The sequence below is a fragment of the Mixophyes fleayi genome, chromosome 7 (genome assembly GCF_038048845.1).
Source record: "Mixophyes fleayi isolate aMixFle1 chromosome 7, aMixFle1.hap1, whole genome shotgun sequence".
Lineage (NCBI taxonomy): Eukaryota > Metazoa > Chordata > Amphibia > Anura > Limnodynastidae > Mixophyes > Mixophyes fleayi.
This window is the reverse complement of record NC_134408.1, coordinates 98,581,138-98,599,886: the sequence shown is the minus strand read 5'-3', so window position 1 is coordinate 98,599,886 and position 18,749 is coordinate 98,581,138. Positions and strand designations below refer to the sequence as shown.

At 40.3% G+C, this 18,749-nt stretch overlaps 1 protein-coding gene across 4 annotated transcripts in view; it reads right to left on the bottom strand.

The window, feature by feature from the left end:
* PARD3B (par-3 family cell polarity regulator beta) overlaps positions 1-18,749 on the bottom strand; it is a 1,062,783-nt gene that overhangs the window by 790,106 nt on the left and 253,928 nt on the right. For all 4 annotated transcript variants that reach the window (XM_075180190.1, XM_075180191.1, XM_075180192.1 and 1 more), the window contains exon 4: positions 18,333-18,442. In XM_075180190.1, the coding sequence (XP_075036291.1) occupies positions 18,333-18,442 (110 nt within the window). The remainder of the gene's footprint in view (positions 1-18,332; positions 18,443-18,749) is intronic.

The window sequence follows — 18,749 nt, the reverse complement described above, 5'->3', positions numbered from 1 at the left end:
ATTTACAAAAGATTAAAAAATAAAAACAAGTATTTAAAAATCAACATGAAAAAAATGCTTTATTCAAAGAATAATGCATTTTTTTCCAATGATTTTCATCTGATATTCACCATACTTGCTTGAGGCATTCTTGCCAACTTCTAATACCTCCTCTCCAAGAGATCCCAGAGGGAAGGTCAAATGCAAGGGCAGGAGGTGGCACGTTGATGAGGAGGTGGCACCATGGCTAGCCCCTTGCCACGATGTGCTGAAAGTCCTGTCATCTAGACCCACCTCCAAACACTTCACTATTAAAGTGGGTGGGATCTGAGAAGGAGTCCTGGATATGGAAAGTATGGCTGGCAGTAAACCTTTGATGTATAGGACGAAGAGGAAAAGGCCCTATTTGCCAGCAACAACATACATTTGAATTCATTAATAAGTGCAAAACTGAACTACACAACCAGTGACAAATTTTAGAAGAGTCTATGAGAATGGATTGTCAAAAGTTGTAGCAGCAGTGTGAAGTTTTCGGGAGTACTGCTCACTGTAATATGGATTGTATTAAGGGTAGAGATGAACCAAATCCAGGATTAACTTTTTAAGAATATTTTAAAGTGGTTTAATTAATCTGAATCCTGAATACCATTCAATTTTATTGGAATTTTTGATCTAATTAAAATTGGCAGGTTATCTTTCTCTCACATTGGAGAAGATCAAACCATGCAGCCAGAAGAAGATTTGCATATAATATTTTGCAATAAACTCCACTGAGGACTCTGTTCACCAGAGAGAACTGTTCCTGTAGTTCTTTAATTTACAGGGCTCACAACCTGGAGTTTAAAAGTAAACTCCTGCAGAAACCACTTGTCGACTGACTAGTCATGATCTTACCTGTTCCTTGTTCCAGCGCTGCAGGACACTTCTGGGAGTCAGTGTCACGTGACCGCAGCTGGGAAATTCAAAACCCTTGTACTATTTAAACTCGCTCTGACACTGTAGTATTATCAAAGCAACAAGTTACATAACTTCTCTGACGCCTGGTGTTAGTGGTCGCGGCGGCTCCGGGCACCGCCGCGACTCTCCTGTTGCTCCTAGTGACGTCCCGGCCGTTGCTATGGCAACCAGGGCGTCACTTCCGGTCTCTGTGTCCCGGTTGCCTGGGCAACAACCGGGACGCCTTGGTCTCACTGACACCGCGCCCGGCCAGCTGTCAAACAGCCGGGCGCGTGCGCATAAGTGTAGGTAGGGCCAGCCCTGCATTTCTCTCAAGTTCAGCCAATCAAGGCTGATTTTGGCTTCATTATTGCTGGCACTCTCTAGACATGATTGCTGCAGGCTCTGCATATCCATTATACTGCAGCTAAAGACACATTCTGAACTGGGTTCTGATTGGCCATCTGTACTATTTAAGGCAGTGAGGTCTGCAGCCTCACTGCCGGTTATAGCGTTCTGTCCTCAGTCCTGCTGCCTGCTTGTACTATCCGTTTAGGTTCCTGCTACCTTAGATTTGACCACCCGTGTTTGACCCCTGCTTGTTATTGGACCTGTGACCCTTCTCTTCTGACCTTGACCTTTTGCCTGGAATTCGGATTTTGCTTCTCTGCCTGTGAGTTTGACCCTTCGCTTGCCCTTGGATATTGCATCTGTGCCTGTGACCGTTGGACCTTGGATTTCTCTTATACTACAGTCCACCAATCACTCCACTTCTGGGAAACTCCTTTAAGTCAGTATACGCTACTCGACCCTCGGTCGGCCCGCAGCCCAGTCTGTCCCCACCACTAGGGGCTCCAGCGAACACCTGGCCTTCTGAGTAGTTCCCGAGTTTCAATGTACTGACTTGGGAGTTCCTAACACCTGGTTCCTGTGTGCTCCACCTGGTGCCTTGCTGTTCTGTGATTTATCCCCTTGAGCTTCCCTATTATCTGCAGACAGCCTGTGTACCAGTTCCCGGCTCTGCGGACTCTCCCATCTACCTTCTACTTCATTGACCCCCTGTGCACCAGTTCCCGACTCCGTTGACTCTACTAGCCACCTCCTAATTTTGTACCTCGCTTACCACCTGTGCACCAGTTCCTGACTCCATTGACTCTCCTATCCACCTCCTGATTTTGTACCTCGCTGACCGCCTGTGTATCAGTTCCTGGCTCGTTGAGTTTGCTATTGTCTCCTGAATTATACCACAGTGTTACATCTAGGGGCAGGCCAGAGGACCGCGACCTGCGAGTTCTCGGCAGCTAAGCCCATCCTGCTTTGTGGCGGTTCTTGGTGAAGACCGGGGAACTCATTACATCCCGCACCCCTGGTCGGCCAGCTTCAATCTAGGTTAACACGAGGAATCCTAACACCTCTAGTTCATTACATCAGGATCATGAGTTTACACCAACACCAGACTGGAGCATCATGTATTGTAGATGCTGACTGAGGTAAATCTCTCTCAAATAACAGGGGGAAACTGGTAACAAAATCCCACAGTTCTGTTAGTTCAGTGGAGGGGGATTAATTATAAAAAAAATTGTATATACTACATGAATACATGCACACACAATATATAGCTGTGTGAAGGACAGTAGAAGTAAAGTAACTTATTTCCTATAAATTGATAATAAAACAATGTACAGTAGATTCTGGTCATCCTATATGTAGGAAGATTGCACTATACTTTCATATGTTACGGGAGGTGAATATTGTCCAATATGCCATGTGTTTACAAATATGTTGATATTTATCTTATGAAGAACATGAAAGACAGATGCTTTTCAGTTGAAATAAAGCAATGTGTGTTTATAATCCAGTTTCTTATCCAGCTGTAAATATAAGAAGAAAAAAAAAAAAAACTCAATCTAATGCAGTTTGGAAACTTGTTTATCCAGCACTGTTCAAAGCTTATATAAAAAAATATGGTGCAGATAAACTAATTTCCACCTGTCTCTGCCTTACTGCATACACGCTAACTCAATTTAGATTGATCGGATTATGTGTGCAGACTTACTTCACTGGCACACACTACTCTATCCATTTGAGTCATTTCACAAACTCTTTTTTCTGTGAGATTAAATAATGGCACACTAGCTTTTAATTTTATTCTATATTTTTTATTCGTCTTTTTGGACTAGAAAACCCCACTGTTCTAGTTTGTTTGGTGCACCAGGAGTCACCAAAACAAATTGGAAAGCATGAAATTAATTGGTGAATAAACATTGTGCTAAATTAATAAATTGTCAATATGTTTCATAATCATGTATTATTAACAGCTATTTATATGACACCTACATATTCTGCAGTGCTTTACGGAGAATATTTAATTATTCACATCAGTCCCTGCCCCAGTGGTGCTTGCAGCCTATACTGACTACCACAAGAACACACACTAGGGTTAATTTTGTCAGAAGTTAATTAACCCAGTATCATATCTCCCAATATTTCAGTCTTCAGCAGCGGAATAAGGGACATTGCCACGTCAAAATCTGGGAGTGGCCATGTCACGATGGGGGGAGTGGCCCCAACCCTAGAGCGCTGCTCAGTGCTGTAAAGCAATAGGTTGTCCATTACAAGGGAGGGAAAAGATAGAAGGAATGAGAAAGGAGGAAGTATGAAGAAAGGAGGGAGGATAAAGGGTTGAGAAGGAAGTAAGGAGGGAAGGAGGAAGGAAGGTGAGCAATTTAAGAAAAATTGATTTTTATTAAGACAATTTTTCCTGGATCAAAAAAACCCTTAGTCTTACAAGAACCCTGGGTTTCCCTTTGGATTACAAATTAAGAGGGACTCATTCTGCAGGTCTCCCCTGTTAATAGTGGGACACAGCACAGGCTGCCTATTCTGGGCTGGTTGAGGATTTTTTTGTAACAATTTGTTTCAAGGGCATATCTACATGTTGGCTATTGAAATTAAATGGAAAGGATCTGTGCCACTAGACACCTGAAGGCAATTGCCCACAAGTGTGTCACATTTCAAATGCATAGTGTTTATATATAGTGTTTATATTTTCACATGCAGGGCCTGAGTCATTAAGGAGAGCAAGCAAAAAAAAGGAGTAAATTTGATCCTGGACAAACCATGCTACAATGCAAGGGTTGCAGTTTAGCTTATTATGTACTTAATACTCGATAGCTTTACTTTTAAACTGAAATTTAAAGTTTATCTAGGACATGCTCTACCCCAACTACAAATCTGTTCCCACACTTTAAATTTACCTCCCCCTCCAATGCAACATAGTTTTGCCAATGTGCAAAGTTACTAATTTTTTTGCTTTGTTCTCCTTAATGACTCAGACCAGAAGTTTGCATTTGCTTTTTATGATGCAAATGCAAGTAAACGGAGCTGCATTGTATATAAAATCATAGAGATCCTCCAACTGTATTATTGTGTTTGTGAAAACATATATGTTGGTATCTTGCAACATTAAATGGGTATGAAACACAAACCACAGTATATATGCAATATATACATAATGTATAAATGTATATTTATTTTTTTCTGTGTCTATATATTGCTATATTACATTTGTGTGATCTGTCAATTTGTGTTTGTATTTATATAGTATATGGTAACTAGGCAATATTTCTATGTAAAACAACAACCATTTGATTTAAAACCATACTAAAAGTATTTTCTGCAACGCAGAGCACATACCACATTTCTAACTCTGTGTTTCTCTTTTGGTCAAGTTAGAATGTTGGTATATCTTATCAATAATTAATTGAATAATGGGTGGCACAGCCGATCCACCAATAGAATTTAGGTTCTAGAGGGGAAAAAAGTTTAAGAATGCTTGCACTAATGATTCTTATTAGTAGAAATGTGCAATTCTTGAAATTCTAATGTTACATTATTGATTATGTGTAGTGAGCAAAGACATATTTGTCAGGTGAAACATCTATCAGCAACCCCACACAGCTTTAAAATATAGTAAAATAAATTATATTGTTGTTTAATGCTGTTTAGGGTTTGATAACTTATACTATTCTGTGATATCTTGTGGATTCATACTAGTTTATGATATCATTCAAAACTAGAATGAAGAAGCCAACTGTAGACAATGAGAAAAAGGCACACAGTATTTCTTTCCATGCTCTGTACAATGTATACCATCTATAGTATCTGTTCTTATTCTTCATTAATGGAAAATTACACAGTACTAGTACACAGTTCTCTATTTAATGGAAGGGACTATAAAAATGAAACCGCATTGCAAATAATTATTTATATGGCTACACAATCTGGGATATCTGTGATGAGACAAGTTATAAATAATACCCCATTCATACTGCACCAAAAACCCGGGTTTTTGCAGAGGCACGCTGAAAAACCCGGGTCTTGGTGCAGTATGAATAGTCCAACCACAAAATCCCGGGTCTAAAATCCCGGGACTTAGACCCGGGATTTTGCGAGGGGTAATTCCCGTGTTAGACCCCGCTCGCCTGCAGTATGAATGGTGCTACCCGTGTAATTCCCGGGTCTCACCATTCATACTGTAAAAAAAAAAAATTGGGAAGTAAAAAAAAAAGATTTTAATTAATAAAAAATACATAAGAAATGTTTACTTAACTTATTTTCAGCCAGCGGTGTCTCCGGTGCGTTGCCGGTTGTCAGGGGGACCTCTGGGTACTAAAATGACGTCATTTCTAATGGACTAGAAATGACGTCATTTTAGTACCCAAAGGTCCCCTTGACAGCCGGCAACGCACCGGAGACACCGCTGGCTGAAAATAAGTTAAGTAAACATTTCTTATGTATTTTTTTTTAATTAAAATCTTTTTTTACACTTTTTTTTTTCTAAAACCCGGGTCGGGCAGGTGCAGTATGAACCCGCCCGACCCGGGAATATTCTTATCTATACTGCCCTGTGCCCCGGCAATATCCCGGGTTAACAACCCGGATATTGCCGGGGCGGCAGTATGAAAGTGGTATTAAAGGCAAAGTAGCAGAACTGAAATACAAAGCATCTAAAGAGAAGTCCATAAGAGTAGAATGTACTTAGAAATGATATTTAAGCAGATATCTGACGCAAATCCCAGACCATAATAAAGTATAAAGACGCTTCACTCAGTTAAAGAGTTAACAGATAAACTGCATAATTTCAAACAAATAAAACAAGAACATTGTTTTATGTCATATCTGTACCATAAGCATGCAGAGGCTATGTCATGCAATATGGCCTATAAGCACAATTTTGGTAGCAGATCCCAAGGATTTGCTAAATCAGTATGATATCATCTTTTGTTTTATTTAGCTGCTCATTTCCTTTGCTTTATTAATTTACTAGAGTAAACAGTGGCTTTATATTAACCCATATAGACCAAAAAAAGGCACTCCTTATCAGTGTTCTAGGCTCATTAGCATTGGAGAGGCTTAAAATGCATGAAAAATGCTGCTTGATTACAAAAACTCAATTTTTGCTGCCAACATAAGGAAGCTAAATATTTATTTTATGAGGTGAATTTAGAGAATAGCAAATTCAGACAAAACTTGTCCTGGATACTGGTTAATAATTCAAAGCGTAGACATTGATTAAAATGATTTAAAAAACGTTATGCATATGTGATACTAGAATATGAACATAATATATATGTGAAGAGGTGCCCGGGAGAAAATACCTACTTACCTGCTCACCGATGTCAGGAGACATTCCCCTTCTGCCCTGGACCAAGTGAATCTGTAAATATTCATTTGTTGTAATTAGAGGTTGCAGCATCTAGTCAACCAGAGCTTGCCACCCTTCTGGTGCCCATATAGCTAGCTTTCCATTTTGAGTGGACGAGTCAGTCTGTCAGCAGAGACAGAAGACACCAGTAGAAACAGAGCCATGGTGAGTTCGACAGATCAAGCCAGAAGACATTCCAAAAAGAAGCTGATGGCAAGGACACTAAAGCAGCAACAGGCAGATGGCAAAAGAGCCATCTCATGGTTCCCTCTGCTGCCAACAAAAGTTGATAGAGGCAGGTAAAGTCTTCAGGCACGTAAAATTCAGGCTTTGAGTTTGTGGCCATCATTTAATTTGGACACTTGGCTGGTGGGCACATTATTCAGGCACTAGGCTGTGTCACCATACCATCAGCCAAAGAGTCTGCAGCCATCATTTAGTTCAGGTTTGTGGTGTCAGTAGTTCAGGCCTTGGGCCTGTGATTATCGAAATCAGGCCTGTGGTATTCCTTTCCCTTCCCTGTTTACCCGGCCTGTGCCCTCTCTACCGACCTTATCCACTGGACCACCAGGGATACCCACTAGATGCGAGGTAAGTGGTATGGGCATTAGTCCTCAAGGTAGAGCATGCCTAAGTTAAGCTTTCCCGCCAAATTATATGTTTTTCTTGCCGAGACCTGTGCTATTGCTTAAGAGATCTTCATTGCTTGGCATTTCCTGATTTTTACCTATGTCGAAGTCAACAAATTGGATAAAGTCATTTCAATTAAAGTCTAGCAAACTTGGTTGTCTTTGTCTGAAAAGATGCGTACGGTACGCATCGACGTACAAGGGCACGCAACGGCGTGAAAGGGCGTACGCATCCACTACACGTGGCAGCAACAGTAATTGGTCTTTTACCATACATTCGCACAAACACGCATACTTATAAAATAGTACACATTAATGGTAGTTGCAACACATAGTTAGTTATGTCGAAATATAGTAGTATTTATATGTTATATCAGAGTTACATGCATATTAGTGAAATACACGGAACGGGTTAAAGGAATAACATCATGAGTGGTATCATAATGAACCTTGTTACATATCCTACTGTTTGGTTCACTCTGCGAGGGAATCGCAGAGTGCATACGCAAGTTATGAATGATAGGGAATTATGAACTACTTAAGACTAAGGAATCCTGGCGGGAAGAGCAGAGCATACCCCCTGCAGAGATGACCCCCTCCTTTGGATTCCTTAGGATGAACCAGCCAATGATTGACGACCCCTTGGACATTCCTGAGACCTGGACCAATAGATGCAAGCTATACCATCTTCATTGTATTACTGTATTTGATTGTGTATATAAGCAGCAGCTTGTGATCCAGAGTGCAGACATCTTGTCCCCAGACTTCAGGATTGAATGACTGCACTGGATCCAGAGCGCCTGCGATAAGTAACGGCTGTATTTACTATTACTTCGCTTGAGCATATTAATCTACTTATTGCAAATAAATCTTTGTGCTTTGGAAACACAAATCGAGGTTCGACAATCGTTATTGGTTAGCGACAATACGCACATAACAATTATTTACCTGACCTGTGTCTATAGCACAAATCAGTAGACTTTTCATGTGCTCTCATTTCATAGGACCACCATTAAAGGTAGGCTGAGATGATTGTCTATTATTGATTTGTTGTTGCAATTTTCAACGTTTACCATATATCCTGTGGTTGACACTGTCGTCTGGTACAGCTTTGATTAGTAGTGATTAGTAGTGCATCCTGGTTTTGAGTGTGCTATAAGAGTAGTTAGGGCAGTTCACACACAGTTGTTAAGGTCCTTGTGCCTTGCTAGACTAGTGTGGGTGGTATACACTATCCAGGTAAACAGCGTAGCACACTCTGGGAGGGACTCTTTTGTGCCTGTTGCAGGTGAAACAGGAAGCGGTGATGCTGATCATAAATCAAGGAGAACCGGTGCAGTTCACAGTGAGTAACATAGTCCCATACAATCTTCGCTACAAGTTATGCCTTCGCACTTGTGCGAGTAAGGCAACTGTGTGAGAAGCATTTCAGTGATGGACTACTGAACTTTCCATGCCTGGACTTGTGCATGTGGATCAGTAGCAACAGGGTGTGGTCAAGGTGCCTTACCCAACTATAGTCACATATATTCACACCCAGTGAGGGCATGTCCAGATACTTGTTTAAGAAGCATATTGGTATCAGTAGCTGATGCGGAGTGCTGCTGCTGTATTGTCATTTGGAGGTTTTTTGGGGTACCTCGAGGTAAGTTGGCTCAGAATTTAAAAACACATATGTATGGCCCAATATAGGGAGTCTCATTGTTTAGAGTTAGGACCATGCTATTAGCAGAAGCGCCGTGAAGTGGCGGGTGGCTTTCCATACAATTGCAAACGTGTGTAACTGAGATTCTGCATTTGTATGTACAAGTAGAAATAGCAGCTCTTTTGCTGGCTATAGCAGTGTTCTGGGGGATTTTTCTCTGTATATGTCCAGATACCTGTTTCTCTTTGGCATCTGTGATAACTTTGTGGCTGCAGAAGGCCCAGAGGTCAGGCTGGTAGTTTTTCACAGGTCGACCTGTCACAAATATGCAAATAATAGATACACATTGAAAAATATAATACTTACCAGTAACTATAAAAAGGTCTCCCCTAAATGTTGAGGCTCACTGTGTTATACAAACTGCATTAGACATACACTATTTTTATTTTACAGAACATTTAGAAATAAATAACTTATAGTGCATGTATTTCCCTATAAAAGTAAGTTAAAAGGATTATAAAGTATGGTTCAAAAATCACAGATTAGTGTCTTGTATATAAAATCCTGTGCATAAACTTTTTACTGCCTGAGGCGGCAACTGAACCCATGTCCTTCTCTTTCCTTGCACAAACGACCAAATTCTCTTTATCCTTTATTAGACCTGCCAACAAAATACAAACCACTAATTTAGCAAAAGAATATGTATAGTTTAAGTACATTCCTTATATTTTACGGACCCCCAAAATTTGCTGTTTAAAGACAGCTGCTTATGTTTAGAAAAAAAATGCGGCTTGTAGTTCACAATTAGTAATTTTTCTTTGAGGATGCAGGAATGGAGGAAAGAAACATAATATAAAGTTCACACAATAGTTATTTCACAAAGCCAAGTGTCTCATAGTTTACATATACAGTAGTACAGCATTAGAACTGGTAATGGTATTCTTGGTATGCTTCCTGGTCATCGCTCCCTTACAATCCCAGCATTGCCTTTATCTGTTGGCATGAATGAAGAGGTAGCACCCCACTGGTGCCAGCTAATGTAAACCCTGATCACCCACATTAAATAATGCATATTTATTTCTCTGCATTTGTACATTGTTACCTGAACAGTTCAGGCAGAAGACATATTTCATAAAACAGCCCATTACTGATTAATACAAGTAAATGTTACACACTCATTTAGAAACAGCAGCTAAAATTTAATATATCCATGTAAAGGAGAGTCACTGGGGAGTTTATTTTGTATTTGAGAGACGACAGATAGAAAGCACACACTTCTGCTTCTCTGACAGTTTCCAGTCATCTGTATTCTATTAAGGGAATTATTAGAAGAATGAAAACTTGATTCCTTAAAATGTGCTGCATTTCTGCCAGAAAACTAGAGGTTCCACAGGGCAATACACGAATAACTTGAAAACTAACCAACTACAGATGTCTGTGTGATCATCTAATCAGACATCAAAAGCTCTGTGCGGACAACCTCCAAACCTGACTAGAGGTATTCAAAGAGCACTAAAACAAATGTGAAAGTGGTTCCTGACAAACTGATGCATGGAAATCAGATTGCTCTGTTGTTCACAATAGTCAGATTCTTAACCTCTGTTCATTCTCAGACATAAGAATCTTATCTAGACGCATTCAATGTAAAACCTAAGATCAAGGTCATTCTGTGTCAAGAAACCTTCTGCAGTGGTAAAAGTGTGCCAAATTACAAACATCTAATAAAAGATTGCATGAAAACGTTAAGATTAGAGATGAGTGAAGTTTTAGCAACATTTCGCAGAGGCACAGGCTGTTTCGCACAGGTTTTATGTTCTAGTGGTACAATCCTCAAGCAACCCTTCTGCTTCGCCATCCCACACTGTATTTGTAAATTTCCCTCAAATTATAGCAATGAATAAAGCTAGGGAGATGACAGACAATTAATTCTGCAGTGTGGTATTAACTTTGTGTTTTGGCAAAACCGCCCTCGTGTGTTTTGGCTTTGAATCCGTATTTTTTTTTCTAAAATCCCTATATATATATATATATATATATATATATATATATATATATATATATATATATATATATATAAATTTTTTAAACAACATAATTTGTCTGTTTTTTCCAATCCTACATAGAAGAACTGGCCGGCACTGCATCCTGACGTCATCGCGACGTTTGTCAATACAAATTTAAAGCGGCAATGTGGAGCCCTCTAAGGGTAAGTGTTTAAACAGTTAACCCCACATTGCCGCTTTAAATTTGTATTGACAAACGTTGTGACGTCGTCAGGATGCAGTGCCGGTCAGTTCTTCTATCGGAATGGCTTGCTGTCATTATGGCACTTTCTTCGGTGATCTCCAGCGTCCTGTTGAAGGTAAGTCCGATTATTTTGAATTTGTTTTTTCATTATTTTTTTTTGTAGGGATTGGCCATGTCGGAATTGTGGTAATCGAAAAAACAATTACCACCACTTTTAACATTAATATACAACATAAGAAATGCTGCATGCAATACAAGCTATGCATAGCGCTTTAACTCATGTAGTGAAATGAGAACCCCATTATAGTGACAATAGTGATTACTGATGCCAAAGTCACATAATAATATCCATGTGGTAAACGTGGTCAGAACATCAATGACTCCCCACAGACAGAAGGCATAAAACATTTTTTAGATGTAAGCTAGCTCTAATTGTTTTGTACCATGCATTAACATACATGCAGAAGAAAAACCTGGCACATGTGTAACAGCCCTGAATTCAATCTTCATTTCCTGCACCAGTGTGTTCCCAGATCTGAGGTGAGTGGGGATAGAACAATATAGGCAATCATATTTTCATAATGTGCAAAGCGGCTCAGGAAATTTAAGGAGCCGAGTATGCCGAAATTTTCGGGAAAGTCCCAATGTCCCATGGCAATTGACATGGCCACAGGTGGTGTATTCTACAAAGTCTAAATAAAAGGGTGTGACCGTCTACTGTACATGTCTCACAAACTGGAGAAAGAAGCAGGAAGCATATACAGTGAGAGACACCTGGCACATTGCAAGTGAGAGAAACATGCCTTTAACCATTTTGTCTGTGGGTAGGATATTGGGTCCTTCACTCTTAGAGAAGGACACCTTGTTAGTAAGTGCCTAGGATCTATTTTACTGTCCACAGCTTTTTATTTGTGACCTAAAAAAACTACCTGTTGCTAGTTGCACCAATCAACTTTAACTTCTGTGTCATTTATTGGCTACTGCATATCAAAGTGACACCATTTAAAACAGGAGACAGTGACTGCTACCTGTTCTCATGACCCATATTATATATATACTGTGTGTGTTGTCTGTGTGTGTGTATATATATATATATATATATATATATATATATATATATATATATATATAATAAATAACATACAATTTTACACAGCAGGCAGCTCCTTAATTTTTAGCACTTATTTGCAAGTGCCCAACTAGATCTAAGAAACAAAAATAGAAGCGCCAGGTAGTTTTTTTAAGTCACAAATAAAAAGCTGTGGACAGCAAAATAGATCCTAGGCACTTACTAAGAAGGTGTCCTTCTCTAAGAGTGAAGGACCCAATATCCTACCCACAGACAAAATGGATATACGATAGGAGTCCTCTTGTATGTCTTCTTTATGGCATCAGACAGTTAAAACTGGAAACTCAGAAAAAAAGTATTATAGTGTAGTAAGCCTGCAATAGCTATCAGACTACTAAGATTCAGAGACTAGGATAAAGTATCCAGATGAGATCATAATCTCCACAATAAAAATATTTAATGATAATAGTAAAAGATATGCCCGTACAATAAAATAGACACAATGAGGCTTATCTGTATAACTCCTTGGTAGAAGATACGGATTCCGAAAGTGTCCACCTGGCCAGGGTAGTTCATGATAATCCATGGAAAGAACAGAGAGCCGCCTCCACCTCGATGCTTTTCATCGTCCGACTTTATCAAGAGGTCAGCTGTATACACCAATAGCCTAATATTGCTTAGGTCCCCCTCATGCCACCAAAACAGCTCTGACCCATCAAGGCATGGACTAAACAAGATCTCTGAAGATGTTCTGTGGTATCTGGCACCAAGATGTTAGCAGCAGATCCTTTAAGTTCTGTAAGTTGCAAGGTGGGGCCTCCATTACTCCGACTTGTTTTTCCAGCACATCTCACAGATGCTCCATCAGATTGAGATTGAAGTCAACACCTTGAACTCTTTGTCATGTTCTTCAAACCATTCCTGAAAACTTTTTGCAGTGTGGCAGGGTGCATTACTTTTCTAAAAGAGGCCACTGCCATCAGGGAATACCGTTGTCATGAAGGGGTTTACTTGGTTTGCAACAATGTTTAGGTAGGTGTCAAAATAACATCCACATGAATGCCAGGACCCAAGGTTTTCTAGCAGAACATAGCCCAGAACATCACACTGCCTCAGCTGGCTTGTTGTTTCAATCTTCAGGGGTAAGACCTGTGATAACCCTTATTGACACTGGCATCCAAGGGGAACGGAGTCTAACGAGTTCTCCGGTATTCACAGAACCGCCGCAAGGCTGGATGGACTTCGCTGCAGAGAACTCGCAAGTCGCAGCCCCCTGGACTCTCCCAGGATGTAACACAGGTCTAATGATTGAATGATGTTCTCAATAAATAAAGCAGAAGGGTAACACTGGAATCAGGTGTATGGATATGAACCAGGATAACAAGCTAGCAAGGATCTACTACAATGAATCAGACAAAAAGGTACTGACCAGTAAGATTGGGTACAAGGGCAGTCAGACAGAGCATAGTCAGACGAGCCAAGTTCGGTACACAGGTGATCCAGTCATATGTGGTCAGACAGGCCAAGTTCGGTACACAGGAGATCCAGCAACAGGGAGACACTCGCAGGGAGAATGACTCCTGCCTTCTGGGTTAGCCTAACGCTCAGCAACTACGTTGCACTGACACAGGCAGCTTGTCAGTGCAGCGTCTAAGTAGAGGAAATAATTTAAAATACCCGCCCCAACAGGCAGATCATGTGACCCACCACCCGAAAGTGTTGGGATCGGGACGGACGGAGCAGTGCTGGAATGAGCGACAGGTAAGTTCATTACACTTGCCTTCTTCCCATAGTGCCTTCTGGTAAATGATGCACACAGGATCAGAATAACCCGAGGTCTAACTGGGCTACAGCCCAGGTGCCTCGGCCATCCAGGGGGCCCTTGAAAGCACTCGGAAGCATTATTGATTGGTGCGGGGGCGCCCCTGATCAATGCTGCTGAGCCTGTCACTGTAGTCCTCCCCCGGTGCTCAGTAATCTCCTTACTGAGAAGATCTTGTGAGAATGGGTCTCACTCTCACAAAATCTCCTCATTAAGGAGCTTACAACACACCGCGAAGAACTACAGTGACAGGAGAAGGAGGTAAGCGCTTGTGGGGGGGGGGGGAGGGGGGGCTCACAGGTGGGGCCTCACCTTCTTCAATTGCACCATGGTCCAGTTCTGGCGACCATTTGCCCATTGTAGGTGCTTTTGGCAGTGGACAAGGGTCAGCATGAGTACTCTGACCGGCCTGTGGATATGCAGCTCCATATGCAGCAAGCTTCAATGCACTGTGTGTTCTGCCACCTATCTATCATAGCCAACATTTCAGCAATTAGTGCCACAGTAGCTCTTCTGTGGGATTGGACCAGGTGAGTTAACCTTTGCTCCCCAAGTGCATCAATGAGCCTTGGGGGCCCACGACACTGTCACCAGTTAATCCGGCTGTCCTTCTTTAGACCACCTTTGGTAGGCACTAACCATTGCATACCGGGAAAACACCACAAGATCCGCCGTTTTGGGGATGCTCTGACCCACTCTAGCCATCACAATTTGGCCCTTGTCAAAGTCGCTCAGAACCTTACGCTTGCCTGTTTTTCTTGCCTCCAATACGTCGACTTCAAGAACTGACTGTTCACTTGCTGCCTAATATATACCAATATTCTAAAATATATTTTTCATGAAATAGCATTAAGAGCACACGTAGCAAGAAATGCATGGCATGATCACATAATATCTAACTTTAGGAGATTTACAGTTTGGAATTGAGTGCCAGCTTTCTGTGGCTTTGCCCACTACACTTTGTTTTCTGGGTCACAGATAACAATATATTCGAACCATATGGATCCATATGGCTCTCTCACATTTTTTGTGGCTGACACAATTTTGTCACACCTCAGTTGGAACAATGTGATCTGTCATATCAGAAAAAATATACCTTCTCTATATAGATTAAAGACAACTGTGCTAGTCATAAATAACATGAATTAAGCAGATTAATGAGGAATTTCATATTACAGAGATACAAGTCCAAGGGATGGTGGATGTAGCACTTAAAACAAGAATAGCACACTACATGTGATTGCTATTGCAGAGGCTCTATGAAGAATATTATAATCCATCATGTGAAACTTGAACATTTATGCTAAGTAAAGTTTAGACAGGACAAGCAGAGAAATCTATAACAGTCATGTGATCTACATCTGTTCATCTGTCACTTTACAAAATGTTACTGCGGAATACAATATACGCCTAATCATAAAAGATGGCTTTTTGTTTTTCTATCAAAAGGCACTTATGGCTCAGTAACCTCCACCTAAACATATGTTGCTAAGCACCATAACTGAATGGACCTTTAACAGCCCATTGCATTGCAACAATAAGAAAATGAAATACTTTCCAACAATGAGCAACAACTGGCCAAATAATAGGATCATTATAGCCCTGTAACAAACCCATTGTATGTTTAAAACTATTTATCTTCCCCTGAATTTTCTGCTAACTGAAACAGCTTAAAATATTGCATGAGCCACCAGCCTGAACTAGAGTCCTTAATTCTTCATCAGATACATCTTATTCCAATAGTTTAGGACAAACTGGTGCAGTAATATGGAGAGAAAATTTTGCCTTGAGCTATATTCCATCTCCCCGTAAATCATTTCACCCATTGGACTGGCAGAAGCCTCTGGATAGAAAGATGGCATGATATGCCATCACAGCCTATCACTCCCACAATATGTCACATTGGCTCCGTTGCAGAAGAGGAAATGTCAGACAAAGACAACACTCGGCTTCAATTATTATGCTGTCCGATTCGTTGAGACAGCATCAATCTGTCTTCATAAAACACTTTACAAAATTGTGCCCCAGGTGTCCATGTTTTCAGCCAAATACCCCCTTTTAGATTATTTGCACGAAAACTGTGCTCATTAAGAGAATAATAAATGAAATATCCTTCAACTTCCTGTCATCATGAAATCGCTTGGCCTTGTCAAAGCCACTGGGCACAGAGCTTTATCTCTGGAAACAAAGGCACATGGAAGATATACCATGCATTACTCCCACCATATCAGTGGTCAGCTAGTGCAGCTGCATGTGACAAATTACTATTAAATTGTGTGACTTTGCTGCTTACAATTTCCCAGCTTGCTAATTTAATCACAAGCTACCTTTAAAACATTATTTGGAGAACAGATTACTTAAGAATACATATTAATACAATGATCTTCTACATCTTTATCTTCTAATATTCACTTACAAGAAATGTGAACAGGTTGCTTTAACCACGATTCCTGCTACAGTTGCAAATAAACTCTAAAAAACACAGCTTTTACTATGCCACCTTCACCCGTCAACAAATGTTTGAATTCTCTAAATAAAGATAAGGTGTGTTTGTAACTTTTGCAGAAGTGTATTATGCTATGTGAGGATTCTGTCTCTTTTGTGTTCTTATGAGATAAAAAACATGGTTATCTTACATGGACAGCACCCTGGCTTACACATTCCAGCCAGTAACAAAAGACATCAATAACTCTAAGCATTCATCCTATAGTAGATTGTGTAAACCACAGAATGGAATTGCTCAGTCACAACAGAATACAAGCTATTATGTACTTTAATAGGAATTTTAGACATCTGTATTTAAGTACCATTTTAACAGGCTGTACAATGTTAACCAGTTGTCACAGCAATTCCTGAGCCTAGTGTATTACATCACATGAAATATTACTTTAGCATTGTATGTCATATTTTAAAGTGATTATACAAAACAAAAGTAGCATTTTCTATTTTATAATTTACTCCTTTAGAGTGGCACATAACGGTGATCTCCTTGCAGTGAAAGACTGTCTGAACTCCTTCAGTGTACATGTATATTATAACGGAAGTTCTGCACAACCAAGCGTGTATACACCATAGGTCAATACCTATGCTTGTAAAAATGAAATCAATTAAAAATGTAATGCATATAAACAGTATAAAAACAGAAAGAGAGCAGTACAAGGTATAAGAACGCAAAATAGTTCTGTATATGATAGCACAGGCAGCAACATGACTTGGTCGCCATGGTGCAGAGTGGCCTATGTTATATACAAATTTGATTGAACATAGGAAATTTTCCAGTTGTTAAAATTCTCATCTCCCAGTATGGTAAGCTAGAAACATCTAGCAAGGAATGGGTTAAAACTGGGCATGATTTAATATGTAAGGTCCAAATCCCTTTCCAATAAGTTGCTTGTGCTTTAGCAATGAAAAAATTAAATCTGGGCAAATGTAGTCTAATATTTCAAAATCTGGCTGATTTCTATGCGAAATAATGGTTTGCAAACCCTTACTGGATAAAAATATCCTGCTTGGAACTGTTACAGAATGCTGCAGAAGTAGTATTTACAGCCCTGGGGATGCAGATGAATTCAAATGCATTGCAAGCAGCTGGTTTGAGAGGCCAACTGTCTCAGAGGTGCAAGGATGGGGAAGGAGGTGATGGAGCTATAAACACAGCCAGCATGAAGGTCAGTGTGAAAGCCGAGGCCATCTGTCGTCTGGGGTGCGTTGAATTCTGGTGGCCTGGCTCAGTTATATCCCAGTGAGTGACAGCCTCCCTCCCAAGAGGAAGAAAGAAAAGAAACCACATGTTGGCTGAGGGTGGGAGGGTCGGGATGTGCACAGCAGTGAGCAGAAAATAAACAAATTAATGATTAAAGCTCCGAGTCATTGTTTAGTTAGTTCTTTGTTTGCAGAAGGTCAATGGAGAGAGGTTTTGGACATCTGATTACTGTATTTTCTAAGTAGAGACTGATTCAGATTATATAACAATTATATGTATTGATATTTCATCGTTCACTAACACAATCACATTGAAAAGCTGCTACATTCACACAGTTGTGTCTTCATGGTGAATTGTAATATAACTAGTAAAGAGTGCAGTGTGGCAGGTAGTTACAGCAGGCTCCATCCACTACTTAAGGCTAAATAGACTATCAATGGATTTTGCTGTCTGAATTTACTATTTTCTGCTAGGTTTAAATGCGGTGTAAACATCAAGAAGAGTGCAGTGAAGACATGTTAGAACATGACTTCCACAAATGTGTCTTTTAATGTAATACTTAGCATATGGAGACGTTGTTTGTGTTTACACTAACCTGGACAGCAAGTTTCATACTCTGCTCAACAGTGTGAGAAGATCCTGGACGAAAATCAGTCACAGGTCCCATGGAAGGGTCACTGCTCCGTCTCACCAGCAGAGGGGTTCCTGCAACAAAGCAGAAGACAATCAGGTGTGCAAAGAGCAGAGCCGTGGCTTTGATATCTGAACAGCAGCCCCTTAAAACAATATTTTTCACTGTCTGCCTCGTGCTGCTCCTTTTTAAAAACAAACATAAGACACGGGGTAAAATAGGAAACCTCTTTTCAGATGTCTGGTAAATGTTAATGCTTCTCATCTGGACCTGTCATCTCACAGAAAGAAAATAAATGGATTAAGCCCCAGCATTTCAGTGGTTAGAAGGTCAATAGCCATTTAAAATTTCCAATGCCATCCAAAGCCTACCTGTGCTAGT